At 43.7% G+C, this 25064-nt stretch overlaps 2 protein-coding genes across 4 annotated transcripts in view; one reads left to right on the plus strand and one right to left on the minus strand.

Annotated features, from left to right (window-relative positions):
• LOC140457924 (plakophilin-2-like) overlaps nt 1–563 on the minus strand; it is a 53494-nt gene extending 52931 nt beyond the window's left edge. The window contains exon 1 of one of the 3 annotated variants that reach the window (XM_072551734.1): nt 24–563. In XM_072551734.1, the coding sequence (XP_072407835.1) occupies nt 24–213 (190 nt within the window). In that variant the 5' untranslated portion in view covers nt 214–563. The remainder of the gene's footprint in view (nt 1–23) is intronic. The other 2 variants (XM_072551733.1, XM_072551735.1) reach the window with 2 other exon arrangements.
• The window catches only part of LOC140457925 (CD9 antigen-like), a 108209-nt gene that overhangs the window by 40677 nt on the left and 42468 nt on the right, over nt 1–25064 (plus strand). The window lies entirely within an intron of this gene.

Raw genomic sequence — 25064 nt, forward strand, 5'->3', positions numbered from 1 at the left:
CAGGGTGTACCCCCCCCCCTTACCTGTGGAAGCCCTCCTGTTCTTGCGGGACATGCTGAGGCTGACCTGCTGCCGGAGTCGGAAGCTCCTGTCATCCTGGCGGGACAAGCGGAGCTTCTCGTCGGAGGGGACAGCCAGGCTGGAGTCCAGGGCAGGCAGGAGCTGCTCCTGGCTCAGCACCGTGCGGAAGAAAGGGTCGGGGCTGCTCCCCATCGCGGGCTCCTGCTGCTGCTGCTGCCGCTGCCGCCTGGGAGCCCACAGGCACAGGGCTCCTGTCTGAGCTGCTGAGGTGTGTCTGTGCTCCAGCCAGATCCCTCCCTCCCTCCAGCGATTGCAAAACCTCCTCCTCCTCCTCCTGCTGCTACTGCAGACTTCCTCATGGCAAAACTCAACTCTCCCGAGCTCTTCAACGCGGTTCCTGCTGGGCACCAGTGGTTCTTTGCAACAACCACGACCCGAAGGAGCGGGGGAAAGCAGATCGATGAACCATTTTCACATCAGGAGTGAGTAAAATTAACTGCTGGGAAATTGCAAAGGAAACTGGTTGAACAGCGTTTTCCCCACGCCTAGTGAAGGACTTTTGCCCGAAACGTCGATTCTCCTGCTCCTTGGATGCTGCCTGGCCTGCTGTGCTTTTCCAGCAACACACTCTCGACTTCAATCTGCAGTCCTCACTTTCGCCCAGCACCTTCAAAGGGCTAACACGCCCCACATGGACCGAATAGACTACTTCTGGGTACGATTCTATGCATTGAGTGAGCTTGCACTGCCCTCGATTAGGAGTTAAAGGCTCTTCTTGCTTTAGTGGACTGAAATAGTTCAAGAAAGTGGCATTGAATCTAAAGGGGCAAGGCATGGGATGGAAATATTGGACTTTCCAGAGACACACACATCTAATGAAAACTTTTAAACATTTTTTCAGCTCCCTGTTTTGGAAAGCCAGCCTTGTTATATCTGCATGCTGTGTGTAGGCTTTCTGTAGTGATCTGAATAGAGGTTATCCACAGGGGAACCTCTCAGTGGGTATTGTGTGCAAAAATATTGTGTATTTTTGCACACCGTATGGACTTGGATTTGTTATATGTTTGCAATGGTAGTGAGGAATTCAGGAATGTAAACATAAACTTAGGGCGGTTCTTGATTAGTAAGGGGATCAAGGGGGTACTGGGACAAGGCAGGGGAATGGAGTTGAAGCCAAGATTGGTGCAGCAGACTCAGTGGGCCCAATGGCCTAATTCTGCTCCTCTATCATATGGACTTCTAACTGCTGATTTCTTTTAAAAATACACCTCTTACTGTGCTCCACTGGCAAGACTAGCAAATGATTTCATCTGAATGCAGTAATCTGTCCAATAAATAGGATTTATAGCCTGACAAAGGCAGTGGATGACACGATAGAAGGACTGGAACTAGCAATCAGCAGCTCCTCAGCAACTTTCACCTTTGACCTCTGTGTGTGGGAGATCATGTCCTCCTTCCTCCATTAAGAAGTGTAACAGGAGATTTCAACACATTCAAAGGCTAAAGATCACAAAGCAGGGACTGTTTATTTCACTGGCATTAGTTCATTACAAACATGATGGGAAAACAAGGTTAAACAAGGAAGTATTTACTCGAATAAAGTGTGCAGTAGAGAAATCCTTTGTTTCTCTGCTTCATCATCCCATGAGTTGTTGTGTCATTATAGTCTTACCAGACTATAGGAGCTGCTCTGTTCATTAGAGAAAAGCAACTGGTGGTGGTTTAACCTGAGGGCCACCAGACCTTGGGTGAGGGAAGAGGTTGGAAAGGAGAGTCCTTCATGGTAACCTCAAACCAGTGATGGGAATTGAACCCATGCTGTTAGTATCACACTGCTCTGTAAACCAGTGATCCAGCCAAATTAACTGAACTGATTCCCTTTCCGCAAAGCTGCTCATTTTCCAGAGAGGGTCTTTTCAACTGCTGTCCCCTCACCATCGCTGCCTAGTGATAGATTTCTATGTGTAGTTGCCCAAGTGGCTCTAATCAATGCCCTTCCTTATTGTTGGCAGCTGCTGTTGGAAGTTCTGTTACAGAAGCTCCTTAAAATCCTCCTTAATTGACCAAGTTTTTGATTGACCGCTCTCCTATATCCTCATGTGACTCGGTGATAGACTTGTTATGGAGCAGGCCCGTTCAAAGCATTTCAAGAAAGTAGCCCAGACCCTAAATTTGCTAGTTGTTTTAAGCAGGTGTAAGGTGAGGATATTCCAGGAGTGAAGTAGCTAATCAAGCCACCTAGCTTTAAACAAAACAGAATTTATTTACAAGATTACCAAACGAAACACAAACAAAAGAGAACAGAATACTGAATAACTTAACCTAGCCAAAAACCCAACAGATTAAGCCAACTTAATAGAACAAAGAAAATTTACAGTCCAGGAACAGACTCTTCGGCCCTCCAAGCCTGAGCCAATCCAAATCCACTGTCTAAACCTATCATCCAATTCCTAAGGATCTGTATCCCTCTGCTCCCCACCTACTCATGCATCTGTCCAGATGCACCTTAAATGAATCTACTGTCCCAGCCTCCCTGCCTCTACTACCTCTGCTGGCAATGTGTTCCAGGCACCTACCACCCTCTGTGTAAAATACTTTCCAGGTGTATCCCCCTTAAATGTTTCACCTCTTACCTTGAATGATGCTGTTCCAAAAACTTGCAACAATCCCCAGAAACTCCTCTTGGCACAAAAGGTAAAATCAAACCTAGTGTCTTACAGGAGAGACTGCTATCAGTGAATAGCCAGATGGCTAAAAACCAAATCAAACTAGAGAAAAGCTGAGCTGGGAGAACTGGTCACTCCCTTTATTATACAAGTTTTTTTTAAACTTGAAAACCTTTTGCCTGAGGCAGTATATGTTGACTATAATCAAGCTGGCCCCAAAAACCATCCAAGCGCAGACTCTTCGGAAACTCCATTTTTAGGACCTTCTGAAGAAAAAAGCCAAGGACTACATAACCTTGTTAAAGGAGCAGCATCATCACAGACTTTGTTGGAAAATCGACCTATGAAGCTCCCTGGGATGTTTAACTCAAATAAACTAATGGCAAGTTGTTGTTACTTTCAGAGATTAGTTAGAGCCCTAGTGATGTGGTAAATTTAGTTAAGAGCATATTTGCTCCTGAATAGGGAGGACTACAGTTTTTCTGTTGGTAGCATGCTGCTCATAAACTATGTAAAGCAATCTTGACTTCTTTAAAAATGGTAACTATGTGTTATAAGTACATAAAGGTGCCCCACAGAAACCCTGAGTCACATAAAGAGACATTTGGACAGGTGATCAATATCTTGATTGAATGGGTATGTTTAGCGGAGTGATTTAAAAGTTGAGAATGTACAAGAGACAAGAATTAGAAGAATACATTGGAGAGTTATAGAGCTGGAGAAGATTCTAGATGTTATAACACGGGGTAAACCCCTTCTGCTAATTTAAACCAGACACACAGTAAAGCTAACCTCACGCTGTAACCTGATGTACTTTGAGAGGCAAAGAACTATCCCAGATCTCACTATTGAAAGAAAAAATTAACAAGTATATTCTTTAAGTCCAAAATAGAACATTAAACAACAACTGGTTACAACTCCTTTCTCTTAAACATATTTTTACCTCTGACTCTACAATACTGGTCCAATAAATTCCCTCTTAAATTAGATTACCTACAGTGTGGAAACAGGCCCTTCGGCCCAACAAGTCCACACCGATCCTCCAAAGAGCAACTCACGCAGACCCATTCCCTTACATTTACCCCTTCACCTGACACTACGGGCAATTTAGCATGGCCAATTCACCTAACTCGCACATCTTTGGACTATGGGAGGAAACCCACGCAGACATGGGGAGAATGTGCAAAATCCATGCAGTCAGTTGCCTGAGGCGGGAACTGAAGCCGGGTCTCTGGCGCTGTGAGGCAGCTGTGCTAACCACTGTGCCGCCCACTTTGGCAAGCCACTTTCAAACCGAGTTGTCATCTTCGGATGTCAAACTTTCTCTGTAGATTTCTCTAGTTTGGCTTTGGTGTTCTGCTGCACAAATTTCTTCTGGACAGGTCCCTTTCAGAGAGCTACTCTGCTGGCTGTTACATTGGTGTTTGGCAGCTCTTTGCTGTTCTCCCCCTAACTATTCAAAATGTCCGACTTTATACCCCCAAAACTTTGGATTATTCGATTGGATTTTGGTATCTGGGGCATAATTTAAACCAATCGGACAAATTTGAATTTATTTGGTACCATGGTAACACAGTTCCAGTATTTGTGTCAACCAAATGTTACATTTTTAAATCTTTCAGCACATTCTGTGCCTCTCTCAGCCCATGCCAGCTTCCACTCTCTCTTAAAGGTACAGTACACACCTACACTTTGGAACGTAGAGAAACGGAAGGAATGACTATATGGAAAGGATTGAACATGGGAATGAGAGTATTAACTTAGAGACACCAGGGAGTTAGTGTGAGTCAAAATGATGGCTGATGTGGGATCTGCTAAGGAGGAGAGTACATCAATCACCTGTGTATGTGTTTTGTTCAGTAGAAGACAAGGATGGTGAAAGTCTGAAATAAAACCAAGAAGTGCTGGAGAAACTCTGCAGGTCTGACAGCACCTATGGAGAGAAAGTAGGATTAGTGATTTGAGTCCAATGGTGAGTCCTGCTCCAAAGGAAAGTCTCTTGACTCAAAACTTAAACTCTGTTTCACTCTCCATAGGTGCTGCTGGACCTGCTGAACGTCTTCAGCACTTTCTGTGAGAATTTAGCATAGCGTTTTCCACTTTTAAAAAGTAAGTGTTAGAACTGTCTGCTTATTGTGAATTTAAAATAAACTCATCTGGGCGTATTTTGACTCACCTATTGGGAAGAGGATCTTGAACTCAGAAGTAGGGGCAGGACTACTGTCACTATACGCTGCAGGACTCTTTGACGATAAATACTTCAGTAAAGTCCTGGGACACTTCCTGGGCAGTACAGGGATTGAAATTGCAACCCTAGTATTATTAGCACACACTCTAACCATCTGAGCTAAGCAGTGTCAGAAGTCCCTTAACAGGTAAATGCTTATTTAGAAGCATGATAGACTGCCTGGCCAAAGACCTCTTGTGGCACAATGGTACTGTCCATACCTCTGGGCCAGAAGGTTCTGGTTCATGTCACACCTGCTCTAGAGGTACACTGCAACATGCCTGAATAAGTTGATTGAAAATACCTAGATTCTGTGGCCAATGCAGGGATTGAGCCACAACCTGAGTCCACCTCACTCTAATAACCTGAGCTACCCTGCCACCACAATATATTGAAACCTACCTGATTACACAGGTTCTGAAACATCTTCAGGACAGCTGGGAATTGCACTTTCTTGTCTCGAAGTAGGGAGGTTACAGCATCATAGAAGCCTGTACTGTTTGCTTAATCAAAAATCTGTTTGGACTTGTTAAGATACCCCTCTGTAGCCATCATGGACATAAATCAAAATTTCCTGGCCTTTGCGGTAAGGACACTACTACTGAGGCACAAGACTCTGTTTCTGGTTCTCCAACTGATGCCTTTCTTCAATGCAACTAAATTGGCCTTATTCTTAGAAATCTGCTCAATACAGTACTGCTCAATGTCTGCCTTTCAAATGATTTAACATCCAGTTATTCAGTCAATTAATGGCATTCCAGAGGGAGGCTGTAGATACTTGACTGGAGCAATGAGTTTCCACATCTGTTTCAGTCTCGTTGTCATTTCCAGCTTTTGAAAACTGCTACTCAGGTCTTCAGGAGCAGGAGCTTGTGTTTAGCACATCAGTGAGTTTGAGTGCAGTTACATTTGAGGGAAGTCAAATAAATGTGAAGGAGAAAAGACTAGAAGGAAATACTGATAGGGTCGGCTGAACAGAGTGTAGGAGGAGGCTCCTCTGGATTTGAAACACCAGAATAAATGGGGGTCTGCTCAGCTGTTGGACCCCCCCCCCCCCCCCCAGTGCCTCAAGTTCATGTAAGTGCAGTCTTGTATATTTAAGAGATGTCTTCAGTTTGTTGGATAGAATCAAACAGAAAAGCTTTGTTTATTTGATATGCTACTGTGCAGAACCAAACTGCTTTTGTGATTATAGTTAAAAATCACACAACACCAGGTTATAGTCCAACAGGTTTAATTGGAAGCACTAGCTTTCGGAGCGCTGCTCCTTCATCAGGTGGTTGTGGAGTACACAATTGTAAGACACAGAATTTATAGCAAAAGTTTACAATGTGATGTAACTGAAATTATACATTGAAAAATATCTTGATTGTTTATTAGGTCTCTCATCAGTTAGAATGACCATGATAGTTTCACTTCTTTCATTTGTAAATCACAAAACTGTTTTTAAAAGTTACATTTTCAGGTTAATTGTAACAATTGGTGTCAGCCCAGATAAGATGTTGAAGTTATTGATTCCTGATGAAGGGCTTTTGCCTGAAACGTTGATTTTCCTGCTCCTCGGATGCTGCCTGACCTGTTGTGCTTTTCCAGCACCACTCTGATCTAGAAGATGTTATCCCCCTGTGTTCTATTGTCTGTGCCATAATTAGATTCCATACAGTGTGGAAACAGGCCCTTCGGCCCAACAAGTTCACACCGACCCTCCGAAGAGTAACCCACCCAAACCCCTTTTCCCCTATGCATACTACACTACAGGCAATTTAGCATGGCCAATTCACCTAACCTGCACATCCCTGTGATTGTGGGAGGAAACCCACACAGACACGGGGAGAATGTGCAAACTCCACACAGACAGTTGCCCGATGTTGGAATCGACCCTGGGACCCTGGTGATGTGAGGCAGCAGTGCTAACCACTGAGCCACCGTGCCACCCCAAGCGGTTAGACATTCTAATCTAAAAAAATGAGTTAACAGAGTCTTACAAGAATTCATGCAGCCTTTGAGAAAATTTGTGATTATATGTATACTTCAAGATACTTTTATTAATAAATTATATTTTTGAAATTAAAAAGACTATTGCTGAGTGCCAAAAACTCGAAATCATTAATCCCTGGCCCCCATTCCTGATGAAGGGCTTATGCCCGAAACATCGACAGTCCTGTTCCTCGGACGCTGCCTGACTGGCTGTGCTTTTCCAGCAACACACTCTTCGATTTTGACCTGCAGCATCTGCAGTCCTCACTTTCTCCTCCTTAAAATCCAACCCAAAGTGTAACCCACAATCCTGTTGAGGATTTTCCCAGAGATTCTTCTGAAGCTTTGACCAAGATGCCAGATAGACTGCAGACAGGACTTCTGTCAAACTGGTAGTAAAGTTACAGTAGCTGATCAAGAGAGAAAATGCCTCCTGCGTAGATTCCAAACATTGACCAGATTGCCTCCTGATGTAACTTCTGTCTGAAATTTCTATCTGAATTTATTGATTTTTTTTTATTCACAGGATGTGGGCATCACGAGCTAATTTGCCATTTATTTCCCATTCTTAATTGCCTAGAGGATAATTAAAAGTCAACCACATTGTTGTGGGACTAGAGAAGCATTTTGGCTAGAACAAGTAAGGGCAGCAGATTTCGTTTCTGAAGGTGAAATCAGGCAGGTTTTTAATAATAATCAACAATAGTTACATGGTTCCAATTAGGCTAAATTTGGAATTCCAGATTTTTGTCAAATTTAAATTCCACCATATGCCATATCAGGATTTGAACACAGGTTCCCAGACTGTTATCATGGTCTCTGGAATAGCAGTCTGGCAAGAACACCACTAGGCCAGTATGTCCCCTGTGAACTTGGCACACTGAACTAATTTCAGACAGAAGAATGGCTGGAGACTTGTAAAAATAAAAACAAAAGAAATTGTTCAATCCATAAGAGTAATGGCATCATCTCTCATCTTTCTAAGTCTGGCCAATTGAGTGACTTCGTGATTACTCGCGTGCGATCTGGTGAATATCTCCAGGATTATTTATTGTAGGTTTCTGGCATCTGCATAATTGTCTGAGAGACTCCTGAATGTTAAGAGGATTTGTGAGTTATTGCACAGGATAAAAGGTGAGGTGTGATTCTGTGACTTCACTAACATAGTACACTGTCAAAGAGATATTGTCAAACCCTGCCAACTGATGCTGAGGAATGCACATCACACGCCTCGACAGGCTTTGTATAAAATAATGACTTAAATAGACTGTCATAAGGAAAGTGAAGAGGTTTGGGTTGATTGCTGATTGATCTTTTTCTTTGGTTTTAAAAACATCAAGGAGTATAGCGAGTAAATGGGCATACAGATAAAGGATCAGCCATAGTCATATTGAACGGTGAGGCAGGCTTGAAGGCCAAATGGCCGACTGCTGTGCCTAGTTTCTATCATTCTACCTTTCTGTGTAGAACAGAGAGCATGTTTACAAATTCCGTTCCCTTGGTTACCCTGTTGCTGGGATTGCTATGGTTAAGGGCTTGTGGGATTTCAATAAATTTATCAGTAATTCGAGAGGATGGGGAAAATAGTGATGCTCTGGCACACTGAGAGAAACATAAAGACTAAAGAAAGAAGGAGGTCTTTCAGTCCCACAACCATGTTCTGTCATTCAGTTTGCTCATTTGTCTTAAGTCCATTGACTCACTGTGCTTCTATAATATCTCACATCCTTGGCCAACAAAAAACAGTTAGTCTCAGGTTTGATTTCCAACGTTAATATTTTTTGGAGAAGAGAGTTCTAGATTTTTACTCTTTGTATCACTGGGTGTTTCTAAATCTTTCCCCTGAAGGTCCCAGTCCTGATTGTAAGCTTCAACTCCCTTGTTCTGGACTCTCTCGATCAGAGGAAAGTCTTTCTCTCTATCTGTGCTATCAACTCCATTAATTACCTTAAACACCTTGACTTTAATCACTCCTTAACCTGCTATGTTTGTAGGAATACAACGCTAGACTCTGCAACCTGTCTTCCTTATTTAACCCTTTTAGCCCCAGCATCATCGTGGTGAATCTGCTGCCTCTTCTCAGGCCAATATATTCCTGAGGTCCAGGAGTCCAGAACTTAATACAGTTTCTCCAGGTAGGGTCTGACTAGAGCTTTTTATGACTGAAATAACTTCCACATTTTGTCATTCCAGCTCCCGTTCCACTGTTATGGGAGGTCGCAATTCTGATCTCCTTGCTATAGGAAGGATGTTGGGAAAGATTAGATTCCCTACAGTGTGGAAACAGGCCTTTCAGCCCATCAAGTCCACACCAACCCAGAGCCAATTCCTTCTGACTAATGTACCTAACGCTACGGGCAATTTAGCATGGCTAATTCTCCTAACCTGCACATCTCTGGAGTGTGGGAGGAAACTGGAGCAACCCGGAGGAAACCCACGCAGACACGGGGAAAATGTGCAACCTCCACACAGACAGTTGCCTGAGGCTGGAATCGAACCTGGGTCCCCGGCACTATGAGGCAGCACTGAGCCACCATGCCAACCCTAACTTGAAAGAGTTTAGAAAAGATTTCCAAGGACATTGCCAGGTTTGGAGGATTTGAGCTATAGGGAGAGGTTGAATAGACTGGGGCTACTTTCCCTGGAGTGTCAGAGACTGAGAGATGACATTATGGAGGTTTATAAAATTCTGAGGAGCATGGATAGGGTAAATAGACAAGGTCTTTTTCTCTAGGGTAAGGGAGTCCAAAATTAGAGGGCATAGATTCAAGGGTGAGAGGGGAAAGATTTAAAAGGGACCCATGGACAGCTTTTTCTCACAGAGGATGGTGTGTGTATGGAATGAGCTGGAAAAGGAAGTGGTGGAGGTTGGTACAATTGCAACATTTAAAAGACATCTGGATGGGTATATGAATAGGAAGGGTTTAGAGAGATATGGACCAAATGCTGGCAAATGGGAATAGATTTATTTAGGATATCTGGTCAGCATGGACAAGTTGGACCGAAGGGCCTGTTTCCGTGCTGTATACCTCTAAGACTCTATGCAGCTGGCTTGACCTTTGTTGAAGTATGTGTTGCACTGGTTCTGATATGGAACAAAATTCATTGGTTGAAATCGTGAAATGAATTTGTAGGCTGTCACCAGGGAAAACAAATGATTAAATCTATCATCAAAACCTTTCGCTCACCAAGGTTCTTCAGAGAAAATGAAATACCCGGATTTACATGTGACTCCAGATGCAGATGATATTACTGACACCCCAAGGTAATGAAGACAGCCAGGTGTTAAACAAGATGCTATCAATAGAACAACATATCTCAAAGATAAAGACTATATAAAACTGCGATGGAGGAAGCATCATGAATAATAGCTTCCATCGCATACCACTCTGTATTGGGATGATCTTTGCCTTAGCTGAAAATGTTTTGCTGGAAAAGCGCAGCAGGTCAGGCAGCATCCAAGGAGCAGGAGAATCGACGTTTCGGGCATGAGCCCTTCTTCAGGCCCGAAACGTTGATTCTCCTGCTCCTTGGATGCTGCCTGACCTGTTGCGCTTTTCCAGCAACACATTTTCAGCTCTGATCTCCAGCATCTGCAGTCCTCACTTTCTCCTGATCATTGCCCTAATCAATATGAATTTGCATTGAAATCTTCTGTCAATATACTTAATACCATAAAGTACAATGCTGAGATCTTTTTCCAAAATCAAATCATCAGTGCCTATAAAGGCTGGAGAATTTGATGAATTTGCTGAATGTTTTTGTCATTCAAACCCTGAGGATACAGTTTCAGACACCGATGCACAAGAGGCTGGGCTTTGAAAACTGAAGCCAAGATCTATATCTGTTGTTACAACTATAGAGAAGGCCTCAGAGACGGTGTCACTCACTTCACAATATTAGTTCACAGATCCTAAATGTGTACACATTGCTCCTGTGCCTCAAACATGCTTTGCAAACTGCATCCAGCTGTGTATTAGCTGTGACTCAGTTTGGCTTGTTGCTGAGATTTGGGGTTCAGCTTGCGTTCCTAAACATGAGCATAACATTGAAGGCTGAATCTCCAAAGCAGCACTGAGTGAAAGTTGTACTGTCAGAGATCGCTACCTTTTGGAGGAGGCATTAAACTGAGCATGCAGAGGGAATGGGAGCCAACTGGATTGCTCTACTAGCATTGATGGACCAAATGGCTTCCTTCTGGAACTTTTTGGAAGAAAGTTAAAACTTACATTTTTATAGCATTTTTCATGCCAGTGATGCAGTTCTGAAGCAAAGACAGAAATTACTGGAAAAACTCTTCAGGTCCGACAGCATCTGTGGAGAGAAAGCAGAGTTAATGTTTTGGGTCCAGGGACCCTTCTTTAGAACCAGATTAACAAACCGTCAGCTCTGCTTTCTCTCCACACATGATGTCAGACCTGAAGAGTTTTTCCAGCAGTTTCTGTTTTTGTTTCAGATTTCCAATATCTGCAGTTTTTCAGTTTTTGTAATGTATTTCTGACGTGTGGGTACGGGGGAAACTGCCTGTAAAAGCACCATCAACCTACACCCTATTAAATTTTCACTCCCCTTTGCAACTGAAGTGTTTAACAGTTTTAAAGTTGTTTATTCATGTGGACATCACTGCCTATTTTTCCCTTGTTCATTTATGGAATGTGGGCATTTCTGACAAGACTAGCGTTTATTACCCGGAGGGCAGTTAAGAGTCAACCATATTATTATGATTCTAGAGCCACATGTAGGCCAGACTAGGTAAGGATGACAGAATTCCTTCCACAAACCAAATGGGTTTTTACATAAGCATCATAATGCTAGCTTTTTATTGGATTCAAGTTTCAATACCTGTTTCAGAACATTAGCGTAGGGCTCATAGCTCAATGACATTACCAATACCCTACCACCTCCCCAGGACAGTATTTATTGCTCACCCTTGAGAAGGTGTTGGTCAACTGCCTTCTTGAATCAATGCTGTCCGCAGGGTGTAGATTACTTATCACTTTGTGTTCATGACTGGCAGAGGTTATTCTTAATCCTATTATATCACGCAGCATATGTCCCTATATATAAGGAGAATTGAGATAATTAGGTAAAATGATCCTCTAATGTTATAACCAAATTTAACAATTCATCCAAGTTGGTCAACTATCTACCACATAACCACAGTAATCTAGATGGTGATATAGGAAGCATTGCTTTGATGAGATGCTAAATTCCATTCGATATGTAAATTATTTAACCAGATTCTAATTAGTGAATCATTCCTAATTAGTGAATCTCTTGCAAAAGACTCAGTCAATGAATAGTCTATCCAGAGTTTAACTGCCTTATATGATTTAGAACATAGAACATAGAACAATACAGCACAGAACAGGCCCTTCGGCCCACGATGTTGTGCCGAACTTCTAACCTAGATTAAGCACCCATCCATGTACCTATCCAAATGCCGCTTAAAGGTCGCCAATGATTCTGACTCTACCACTCCCACGGGCAGCGCATTCCATGCCCCCACCACTCTCTGGGTAAAGAACCCACCCCTGACATCTCCCCTATACCTTCCACCCTTCACCTTAAATTTATGTCCCCTTGTAACACTGTGTTGTACCCGGGGAAAAAGTTTCTGACTGTCTACTCTATCTATTCCTCTGATCATCTTATAAACCTCTATCAAGTCACCCCTCATCCTTCGCCGTTCCAACGAGAAAAGGCCTAGAACTCTCAATCTATCCTCGTACGACCTACTCTCCATTCCAGGCAACATCCTGGTAAATCTTCTCTGCACCCTCTCCAAAGCTTCCACATCTTTCCTAAAGTGAGGCGACCAGAACTGCACACAGTACTCCAACTGTGGCCTAACCAAAGTCCTGTACAGCTGCAACATCACTTCACGACTCTTGAATTCAATCCCTCTGCTAATGAACGATAATACTCCATAGGCCTTCTTACAAACTCTATCCACCTGAGTGGCAACCTTCAAAGATCTATGTACATAGACCCCAAGATCCCTCTGTTCCTCCACCTGACTAAAAACCCTACCATTAACCTTGTATTCCGCATTCTTATTTGTTCTTCCAAAATGGACAACCTCACACTTGGCAGGGTTGAACTCCATCTGCCACTCCTCAGCCCAGCTCTGCATCATATCTAAGTCCCTCTGCAGCCGACAACAGCCCTCCTCACTGTCCACAACTCCACCTATCTTCGTATCATCTGCAAATTTACTGACCCACCCTTCGACTCCCTCATCTAAGTCATTAATAAAAATTACAAACAGCAGAGGACCCAGAACTGATCCCTGCGGAACTCCACTTGTAACTGGGCTCCAGGCTGAATATTTACCATCTACCACCACTCTCTGCCTTCGACCGGTTAGCCAGTTTTCCATCCAATTGGCCAAATTTCCCTCTATCCCATGCCTCCTGACTTTCCGCATAAGCCTACCATGGGGAACCTTATCAAATGCCTTACTAAAATCCATGTACACTACATCCACTGCTCTACCCTCATCCACATGCTTGGTCACCTCCTCGAAGAATTCAATAAGACTTGTAAGGCAAGACCTACCCTTCACAAATCCGTGCTGGCTGTCCCTAATCAAGCAGTGTCTTTCCAGATACTCGTAAATCCTATCCCTCAGTACCCTTTCCATTACTTTGCCTACCACAGAAGTAAGACTAACTGGCCTGTAATTCCCGGGGTTATCCCTATTCCCTTTTTTGAACAGGGGCACAACATTCACTACTCTCCAGTCCCCTGGTACCACCCCCGTTGCCAGTGAAGACGAGAAGATCATTGCCAACGGTACTGCAATTTCCTCTCTTGCTTCCCACATAATCCTAGGATATATCCCGTCAGGCCCGGGGGACTTGTCTATCCTCAAGTTGTTCAAAATGTCCAACACATCTTCCTTCCTAACAGGTATCTCTTCTAGCTTATCAGTCCGTTTCACACTCTCCTCTTCAATAATACGGTCCCTCTCGTTCGTAAATACTGAAGAGAAGTACTTGTTCAAGACCTCTCCTATCTCTTCCGACTCAATACACAGTCTCCCACTACTGTCCTTGATCGGACCTACCCTCGTTCTTGTCATTCTCAGGTTTCTCACATACGCATAGAATGCCTTGGGGTTATCCTTGATCCTATCCGCCAAAGATTTTTCATGCCGTCTCTTAGCTCTCCTAATCCCTTTCTTCAGGTCCCTTCTGGCTATCCTGTATCCCTCCACTGCTCTGTCTGAACCCTGTTTCCTCAACCTTATGTAAGCCTCCTTCTTCCTCTTTACTAGACATTCAACCTCCCTCGTCAACCAAGGCTCCCTCACACGACCATTTCTTTCCTGCCTGATCGGTACATACATATCAAGGACACGTCGTATCTGCTCCTTGAAAAAGTTCCACATTTCCACCACATCCTTCCCTGACAGCCTATGCTCCCAACGTATGCTCCTCAAATCCTGTCTTACAGCATCGTAATTTCCCTTCCCCCAATTGTAAAATCTTCCTTGTTGTGCGCACCTATCTCTCTCCATAACTAAGGTGAAAGTCACAGAATTGTGGTCACCATCACCAAAATGTTCACCCACTTACAAGCCCACCACTTGTCCCGGTTCATTACCGAGTACCAAATCCAATATGGCCTCCCCTCTGGTTGGACACTCTACATACTGCGTTAGAAAAATTTCTTGGATCAAACCTGTATTCCTGATGAAGGGCTTTTGCCCGAAACGTCGATTTTACTGCTCCTTGGATGCTGCCTGAACTGCTGTGCTTTTCCAGCCCCATTAATCCAGAATCTGGTTTCCAGCATCTGCAGTCATTGTTTTTACCCAGTATGCTATAGTGTCAATGCCTCTCTTTTTGTTATACCCGTGTAACATATATCACAAAAAAATCTCTATTCTTGTTGAGACAGATGTCTTGAAGTTTATTAACAACACAAACTATTTTCACTGATACAATGTCTCAGACTTAAACATAGTCTCAGTTCTCTGCTTATTGACTATTGCTGTTGCAATTGCTGTTGCTACAACAATAATAACTGCTGAAGGTGAGGTGAGTACCTTTAAACTGGAATAGCACTTGGCTTAATATCATCAAAATGTCTTAACAGTACACTTCCTGGCTGGGCTGGATTTATGTATCATGCAACCTTGCCTTATTTATCATTGTCAGGCTGAGTTGGCATTGTATTAAAAAAACAAGAAAGTTTGAAATTCCTTGTTTCTGAATTTACATGCGCTCCAGCAAAAAAGTTTCATTTACTTCAGTGTCAGAAATGCTGTTTCTTAGATTATATATGAAACTGAGGCCTCATTTATCCTCTCAGATGGATGTAAGGCATCCCACACCATTATTTTGTACAAGGATTCTTGCCAATGTCCTGTCCAATATTTATCTATTACCGTCACAGTAAGTGGATTGTCTGGCGATGGTCATATTGCTGGTTTGGGGAACCTTCTGTGGATAATACAGCTGCTGGGATTTTGACTTTAGAGCAGTGACTAAACGGTTTTGGAAATCCCATGGTTGTAAAGAGCACTACAGAAATGAAAATCCTTTTTTTATAACTCAACAGATTTGAAATCCCTTGGAGAAGAGACAGGTGACTTTAGGAGGCAGTTCTTGGTGATGTTGATGGGAAGTTGTTTCTGAGTATGTACAAGGGGTTTGGTGTTGTGGTAATGTCTACTCGGTCAGTAATCCTGTTGGCCCAGGTTAATGCTCTCAGTATCCTGGGTTCAAATCTGACTGTGTCACCTGGGGGAATACACATCCAACTAAAAAATCTGCAAGGGTTAGATCAGTAGTGGTGACCATGAAGTTATTGTTGATTGCTGTATTGAACTGTTTACTAACTCCTCTGGAAGTAGAAATCTGCCATCCTTACCCAATCTGACTTACATGTGATTCCAGACTCTCGGCATTGCAGTTAACTGCTGTCCAATGTGGCCCCTTCATTCAATACAAGGGATAGGTATCAATGCTGGAGAGTTTCCATGTCACAGCAGAGAGCAACTACCAGCCTGCCCAGCTATCAATGCCCCAATACTGGGACTTGTTCATACCTATCTTCTGCATTAACGTGTACATGTAATTGTGTCATGGCATTGACACATACCTTGTTTGAGCCATGACTTTGACCTCATCCAGTCGGGGTCTTCTTCAGCTACGAACTCCAGCAGACATTTTGACGTTTGAGAAAAAGTGAAATAGTTTCAGAGATGACTTATTCTGATGTTACTATTTTAATATATTTTGTTTGTATTTTCTAACTATTTCATGCACAGTATATTTATCTGTGAGAGGTTCCATGGATCTAGGGGCCTTTATGTTCCTTGGCTGATGGCTTGAATTCCAGGTCAATCCATCACTTAGCTTCACCAGTCTGTCATTGTCGGCAGTCCTCTGGCTCTGACACTGAGGTGTGTTTAGTCACAATTTGCATTTCAACATCCATTGCTGAATCCAGGGGGAAAGTTGGTAAAAGGGCATTAACACTTGGAAATGAATGTTCTGCTCCCACTGGAGCTCCACTCTGAGGTATGAAAGACCAGTTGGTCCCATTCCTACGTTTTCTGATTATTCCTTCTGTCAGAACTCATCGTTATTCACTCATCAGGACAGATGCAAGAATGCCACATTTTGAATTGTGTATCAATTTATACTGCATGAGGGAAGGAGCTGATTGGTTTTCAAGTTGAGGTTGGCATCCTGGCATGGCGAATGCACTAGGGAGCTGGAGCTGGGGAGCAGCTGGTGTACTGTATTGTTTCGAGATTAGTAACCCTGAACCCCAGGCTGAGGTTCTGGGCACATGGGCTCAAAGCCTACCTTGGCAGCTGATGAATTTCAATTTCAATAAAAAACCTGGAGTAAAACGCTAGCCAGTGGCAACTGTTGATTGTCATAAAACCCCATCTGGTTCACTAATGTCCTCTAGGCAAGGAAATCTGCCATCCTTACCTGGTCTGACCTCCCAGACTCACAGCAATGTGATGGATACTTAACTGGCCTCTGGGAATTTAGGGACAGGTCATAAGTATGAGCCAGTGCCGCCCACATCCCATGAATGAATAAAAATAAACTACTACCCCACCCCATGTTTTTATTTTATAATTAATTTCAAAGTTACTTTCAACTAATAGAACAGAGTTTTAGACCATGAGCCTGACCTTGAGATTCTTCCCTTTATTGTTTTTTGATTTCCAGTTGGTGTTACACTGACACACAATGTTTCCCCGATGTTCTCCATTTAAAAGGTTGTACCAGTGAATGTGGGCGAGGGGGTGGACTCCGTTACCAGGAGGTTCCTCACTTCTATCCTTTGAGAGGGCTCAGTGAAATTCACAGATGGTATGTACACCTTTTGAAACCTTCACTCAGAGAAGGTGAACAAGTAACAGTGGGAATGGGATATCAATTACCCCCTTCAAAATACTATCGCCGATCAATTGCTCAATATGCTTTGATATCCTGTGTCGGAGCTCCCTCTTCTGTCACTTCTAACAGTTGCATATTTGTATGTGATCGACATACAAATGCAGTACACCACACTAGGTTAAAGTCCAACAGGTTTATTTGGAAGCACTTTCGGAGTGCTGCTCCTCCATCAGGTAGCTGTGGAGCAGGACCAAAAGACACAGACTTTACAGCAAAAGATTACAGTGTCGTGCAGCTGAAATGATATATTGAACAAACCTAGATTGCTATTAAGTCTTTCATCTTTTAGAATGGGTTACAGACTTCAGTTCATTAATATTTAAGAAGGGTGGAAAGGACAAGCCAGGGAACTATAGACTAGTGAGCCTGATGTTGGTAGTGGGCAAGTTGTTGGAGGGAATCCTGAGGGACAGGATGTACATGCATTTGGAAAGGCAAGGACTGATTAGGGATAGTCAATATGGCTTTGTGCGTGGGAGATCATGTCTTACAAACTTGATTGAGTTTTCTGATGAAGTAACAAAGAGGATTGATGAGGGCAGAGCGATAGATGTGATCTATATGGACTTCAGTAAGGAGTTCGAAAAGGTTCCCTATGGGAGACTGGTTAGCAAGGTTAGATCTCAAGGAAGACATGGAGAATTAGCCATTTCGATACAGAACTGGCTCAAAAGTTGAAGTCAGAAGGTGGTGGTAGAGGGTTGTTTTTCAGACTGGAGGCCTGTGACCAGTGGAGTGCCACAAGAATTGGTGCTGTGTCCTCTACTTTTTGTCATTCACATAAATGATTTGGATGCGAGCATAAGAGGTACAATTAGTAAGTTTGGAGATGACAACAAAATTGGAGGTGTAGTGGACAGTGAACAGGGTCACCTCAGATTACAACAGGATCTTGACCAGATGGCCAGTGGGCTGAGAAATGGCAGATGGAGTTTAATTTAGATAAATGCGAGGTGCTGTGTTTTGGGAAAGCAAATCTTAGCAGGACTTATACACTTAATGGTAAGGTCCTAGGGAGTGTTGCTGAACAAAGAGACCCTGGAGTACAGGTTCATAGCTCCTTGAAAGTGGAGTCGCAGGTAGATAGGATAGTCAGAGTATTGAGTACAGGAGTTGGGAGGTCATGTTGCAGCTGTACAGGACATTGGTTAGGCCACTGTTGGAATATTGCATGCAATTCTGGTCTCCTTTCTATCGGAAAGATGTTATGAAACTTGAAAGGGTTCAGAAAAGATTTACAATGATGTTGTCAGGGTTGGAGGATTTGAGTTATAGGGAGAGGCTGAACAGGCTGGTGCTGTTTTCCCTGGAGCTTCAGAGGCTGAGGGGTGATCTCATAGAGGTTTACAAAATTATGAGGGGCATGGATAGGGTAAGTAAGCAAAGTCTTTTCCCTGGTGTCAGGGAGTCCAGAACTAGAGGGCATAGGTTTAGGGTGAGAGGGGAAAGATATAGAAGAGACCTAAAGGGCAACTTTTTCACACAGAGGGTGGTACGTGTATGGAATGAGCTGCCAGAGGAAGTGGTGGAGGCTGATACAATTGCAACATTTAAGAGGCATTTTGATTGGTAAATGAATAGGAAGGGTTTGGAGGGATATAGGCCAGATGCTGGCAAATGGGACTAGATTGGATTGGGATATCTAGTCGGCATGGACGGGTTGGACCGAAGGGTCCATTTCCGTGCTGTATATCTCTATGACTCTATGCAAATCCCAAAACTACCTTTAAGTCATATTCTTGAGATAACAAGTATTTATTGTAAAAATGTGACATTCCTGCTTAGACAATGCATTGAAGGCATGAGCTTAGAGTCTGTCAGTATCCCAATCTTGAGTCAGACTGGTTCTATTTTCAAAGTAGGAATTATAAAATATTACATGGATTAACTGCCTGCAGGTTGTACACGTTTTGCACAAAATAGAATGCATCTGCAAATGTAATTCTGCAGATGCAAATTCACCCCGTAGGGCTATTTATGTGAGTGCATGTATGAGAGAGAGAGAGAGAATGTGAGTGTGAGCATGTGAGTATAAGTGTGCATGAACCTGGTGTTGTGTGATTTTTAACTTTGTCCACCCCAGTCCAACATTGGCTCCTCCACAGCATGACATACGAATAAGTTACATTTGTGTAGCAACCTGTCACAAGCTCAGGATGCCTCCAGGCACTTTGCAGGTAATAAAGCAGCTGTCTGTCTCTGCAGTCATGCAGGAGACAACTTGTGCACAGCAAGCTCCCATAAATAGCATTCATTAAAATTGATTCATAGGATGTGGGCATCACTCTCTGGTCCGGTATTTTCATTGCCTACCGGGTAATTCAAAGTCAACCATATTGTTGGAGTCGCCGTGCAGTCACATGTAGTTCAGACCAAGTAAGGATTGCAATTTCCTCCCCAAAAGGACATTATTGAACCAGGTGGGCATTCCCTGAGCATTCAGTTTCCACCATGTGCCATGGCAAGATTTGAACCCAGGTCCCCAGAATGTCATTTGGGTCTCTGATTTCATAGTCCAGCATTAAGACCAGGTAAGTGGTGCTGAAAGAGCACAGCAGTTCAGGCAGCATCCGAAGAGCAGTAAAATCAACGTTTCGGGCAAAAGCCCTTCATCAGGAATACAGGCCCTTCAGGCACGTTGATTTTACTGCTCTTCGGATGCTGCCTGAACTGCTGTGCTCTTCCAGCACCACTAATCCAGAATCTGGTTTCCAGCATCTGCAGTCATTGTTTTTACCCGGCATTAATACTACTCAGGCATTGCCTCTCCTATTAAGTTATAGTTGCTTGCTGAGCTCAGTTGAGGGACGTACAGCACAGAAACAGACCCTTTGGTCCAAATCGTCCATGCCGACCAGATATCCCAACCTAATCTAGTCCCACCTGCCAGCACCTGGCCCATATCCCTCCAAACCCTTCCTATTCATATACCCATCCAAATGCCTTTTAAATGTTGCACTTGTACCGGCCTCCACCACTTCCTCTGGCAGCCCATTTCACACACTCACCACCCTCTGTGTGAAAAAGCTACCCCTTGGGTCTCTTTTATAGCTTTCCCCTCTCACCCTAAACCTGTGCCCTCCAGTTCTGGGCTTGCGCCCTGTTCTCTGGTGTGGTTCTTCATCATTCTGACTCCAAGGTGATACACAGTTCACTTTTGGTAAAGTTCCCAGCGCAAGGTAACCAGAAAGAATCACACCACCGCCCTCTTCAATCCACTGTGGACAGCCTAGTTTTCAATATTTTTTTTAAACTCTGGAAGGGTTGCTAAATCAAAGAAATTTCTGGAGAATTGGAAATATCATTGACACAGGGTGGCACGGTGGCACAGTGGTTAGCACTGCTGCCTCACAGTGCCTGAGACCCGGGTTCAATTCCCACCTCAGGTGACTGACTGTGTGGAGTTTGCACGTTCTCCCCGTGTCTGCGTGGGTTTCCTCCGGGTGCTCCGGTTTCCTCCCACAGTCCAAAGATGTGCAGGTCAGGTGAATTGGCCATGCTAAATTGCCCGTAGTGTTAGGTAAGGAGTAAATGTAGATGTAGGGGTATGGGTGGGTTATGCTTCGGCGGGGCGGTGTGGACTTGTTGGGCCGAAGGGCCTGTTTCCACACTGTAAGTAATCTAATCTAATCTAAAAAAAAGGAAAACTGGAAAATAAACCAAGGGCTAGAGTCAGGGACAAACCATTTCCAGCCCAATCGTGTCCCAGGGGTGCAGGTAAGCTGATTAGAAAAGAACAGGGATGCAGTAGAAGTCTTCAAAGTCTGTGCACAATCCCCAGTCTGCTTTAAGATGTCTATGTTCTGATTTTTCTTTATTCATTCATGTGGGTGTCACTGGCAAGGATGATTTATTGCCTTTCACTAACTGACTTTAAACTGAGTGCCTTGCTGGGACCACTTCAGAGAGCAGTAGAGAATCTACTGCATTGCTGTGGGTCGAGAGCAGATCAGACCAGAGAAGGATGGCAGGGTTCCTTCTCCAAAGGGCGTTAGTGAGGGAGTTTTAACGACAACTGGTGATAGTCTTAATGCTCGGCATAATTGAACTTAAATCTCACATGCTGGCCTGGTGGGATTTGAAACTACATCCATTCTCAGCAGCTTTATCTTGGGTCTCTGGAGTCTTAATCCAGTGACATCACCACCACACACAACAGTTTTCCCTTTCGCAGTTAAGGAGAAAGATAAAATTAAAGACAAAGATTACTTTGATAGTCATATGAATTAAATCACTTGCCTATGTGAAAAGTGACTGTTCAGATCTTCAGAAAGCATATACAGGGAGGCAATGGGCTTAGTACCATTGTCGCTGGGTTGTTAATCCAGAGAGGAGAAAGTGAGGACTGCAGATGCTGAAGGTCAAAGTTAAAAAGTGTGGTGCTGGAAAAGCACAGCCGGTCAGGCAGAATCCGAGGAGCAGGAGAATCGACGTTTCAAGAATAAGCTGTTCATCAGAAATTTGGGGGAGGCCCAATGGGGCTGAGAGATGTATGGGACAGGGTGGAGCTGGGGGGAAGGTAGCTGGGAATACGATAGGTAGATGGAGGTGCTTGAAATGTCAACTCTCCTGCTCCTCAGATGCTGCCTGACTGGCTGTGCTTTTCCAGCACCACACGTTTTAACTGTTAATTCAGTGACTCAGGTAATGTTCTGGGACCCAGGTTTGAATTCCATTACAGCAGATGGTGGGATTTGAATTCAATAAATATCTGGAATTAAGAATCTGATGATGGTCATGTCAATTGTTGTTAAAAATCCATATAGTTCGCTGGTGGCTTACATGTGACTCCAGACTCACAGCAATGTGGTTGAGTCTTAACTGTCCTCTGGGCCATGAGGGATGAGCAGTAAACACTGCCCTGGACAGTGGCAGTAAAGTAATTTAAAAACAAAACTGCTCTACAGTTCTTTAAATCATGGAGAGGAGTTAGATCAAATTCATCAGAATTGCACCAGGGAAGTGGGAGTTCTGCTGTATGGACCAAATGGAGTAGGCTAACTCGTTCTGTTACAGCTGAAAGGCCCAAGGGGAGACGTAAAGGAGGCATTTGAGATTGTATGGAGTTTTGATAAAGTAAATAAGGAGAAAGTGTTTCCAGTGGCAGTAAATTCGATGTCCAGCGGAAACAGATTTCAAGATTCTTGGCAAACAAAGACAAAAATAGCATTTTTTATGCAGTGAGTCACTCTGATCTTGAATGTGCTGCCTGAAAGGGAAATAGGAGCAGCCTCTGTTGGAATTCTCAAAAGATCATTCGATAAATACTTGGAAAAGAAAATAAATACAGGGTTGTGGAGAAAATTAAATTATGCTAATACAGGATTATGAGAATACAGGATTATAGGGAATACCGGGTAATGAGAAAATATCAGGGGATTGGATCTAATGGGATAACATTTCCCAATTTAATGTGGTGAACTGAATGGACAGGGAATATTTACCTGAGAATGTTGTAACTGTATCATAGATTCAGGATTGTTAAAGCACAGAGGAAGGCTATTCGACCCACTGTGTCCCTCCCTGATAGCTCTTCTGCAAACCTTACCTCCACCACATCCATGAACAATCCTCCTCTCCTCCTCCTCAAGTGTTTAGAATATTTAGAAAATGTAGAAACGTGTATAGCAAAGAAGGAGGGCACTCTGCCCACCATGTCTGTGCCAGCCAGGAAAACAAACCACCCAGTGTAATCACAGTTTCCAGTACTTGGTTCATGCCATGCTACCCTGTCTCTGTAACATCAACCTGCTATGTTTCCGTTTGTTTCCTCAGCTTGTCTGCTTTATTTGCTAAAGTCCTTGCATTGACGTTTTTATTTATTCATTCCTGGAATGTTAATGTCACTGGTTGGACCAGCATTTATTGCAAAGAAGCATGGAACATGCTGGAGAAACTCAGCAGGTCTGGCAGCATCTGTGGAGAGAAAACAGAGTCAATGTTTCAAGTCCCATAAGAATCTTCTTCAACTATGAGGTCAAGTATGTTTTTCCCTCTTATTGGCTCCCTGACCTCCAACTGTAGATCCCATCCAGGAGTTACTTCTTTTAAAGATCGACCAATCCAGTCCCTAGTGGGGTTAGCAAGCCATTCTTGGTGGTGGACATTGAGGTAGATTGTGTAACCCTAGCCACCCGCAGTGCTTCCTCCAACTGGTGTTCATCATGGAGGAGTACTGATTCACTAATCAAGGTGGTGCAGGCTTCGGTTATCAGCAGGAGATTTCCTTGCTCAGACTTGACCTGTTGCCATGAAATCCCTTTGAGTCCACAGTCAATGTTGAGAACTCTCAGGGCAAAGTCCTCCTGGATTACACCATTGTGTGCTGCCTCCTGCTCTGGACCCATCCTGCTGGTGGGACAGGACACATCATGGATAGTACGGGTGTTACCTGGGACATTGTCTGAAGGTATGATTTTGTGGGTATAACTATGTCAGGCTGCGGCTGCTCTTGGGGAAGTGGTGTCCCTACCTGGTCTAGCCTCCTTATGACCCCAGACACGCAGCGATGTACTTGATTTCAAATTGCACTCTGGTCTATTAGGAATGGTCAATAAATGGTGGCTTATCTAGCCACAGCTACATTGGATAAATGATTAAAGACAACTCTGTGAGACAGTTCTCCAAGTTTTGGCACTATCCTGATGTGGCACAGGGACTAATATGTGGCACAACATGGGTGGTTCAGTGGTTAACACCACTGCCTCATAGCACCAGGAGCGATTCCAGCCTTGGCTGACTGTCTGTGTGTAGTTTGCACATTCTCCCTGTGTCTGTGTGAGTTCCTTCTGGTGTTCTGGTTTCCTCCCACAGCCCAAAGATATCCAGGGTAGGTGAATTGGCCGTGCTAAATTGCCCACAGTGTCCAGGGATGTGCATGCAAGGTGGGTTAGCCATAGAAAATTGAGGGTTAGAGGGTTAGGGTTGGGGGGAATGAGTCTGGATGGGATGCTCTTCAGAGGGTCAGTGTGACTCAATGGGCTGAATGGCCTGCTTCAACATTGTAGGGATCCAATGATAATCCAGAGATTACTATCTTTAAAGTCATGCTGTTCAATCTCTTTCCAAACTCCTTAAACCTTTGCTACAGGACCTCATCCACCTTTCATCAGTACATTTAAACACCACAATCTCTGGCTATTCACCTTCTGCTCCAGAACGTACTGTATCTGGTCAGTGACCTCCATGACCCTGATGTCAGGGGACAACGTATGGATTCTGGATTCATCTTGCTGGCTGTGAGAATGCCAGCCTGCTCCCCTAACTATAGAATCCCTATTAATTCCAGTGTTGTTCAGAAGACACTGAAAGTCTGCAGGGGGATATGGATTGGTTAAGTGAGTAGGCAAGGGTCTAGCAGATGGAGTACCATGTTCATAAATGTGAGGTCATCCAATTTGGCAGAAATAACAGCAAACTGGACTGTTATTAAATGGTGAAAAATTGCAGTATGCTGCTGTGCAGAGGGAACTGTGTGTCCTTGTGCATGGGTCACAGAACATTGGTTTGCAGGTGCAGCAGGTAATTAAGAAAGCAAATGGAATATTGTTTCTTCATTGTCAGAGAGATAGAATGCAAAAACAGGGAGGTCATACTGCAGCTGTATGGGGTGTTGGTGAGGCCACACCTGGTGTACTGTGTACAATCTTGGTCTCTTTACTTGAGAAAGAATGTACTGGCGCTGGAGGGAGTGCTGAGTAAGTTCACTAGGTTGACTCCGGAGTTGAGAGGGTTGGT

The sequence above is a fragment of the Chiloscyllium punctatum genome, chromosome 32 (assembly GCF_047496795.1).
Source record: "Chiloscyllium punctatum isolate Juve2018m chromosome 32, sChiPun1.3, whole genome shotgun sequence".
NCBI classification, from domain to species: Eukaryota; Metazoa; Chordata; class Chondrichthyes; order Orectolobiformes; family Hemiscylliidae; genus Chiloscyllium; species Chiloscyllium punctatum.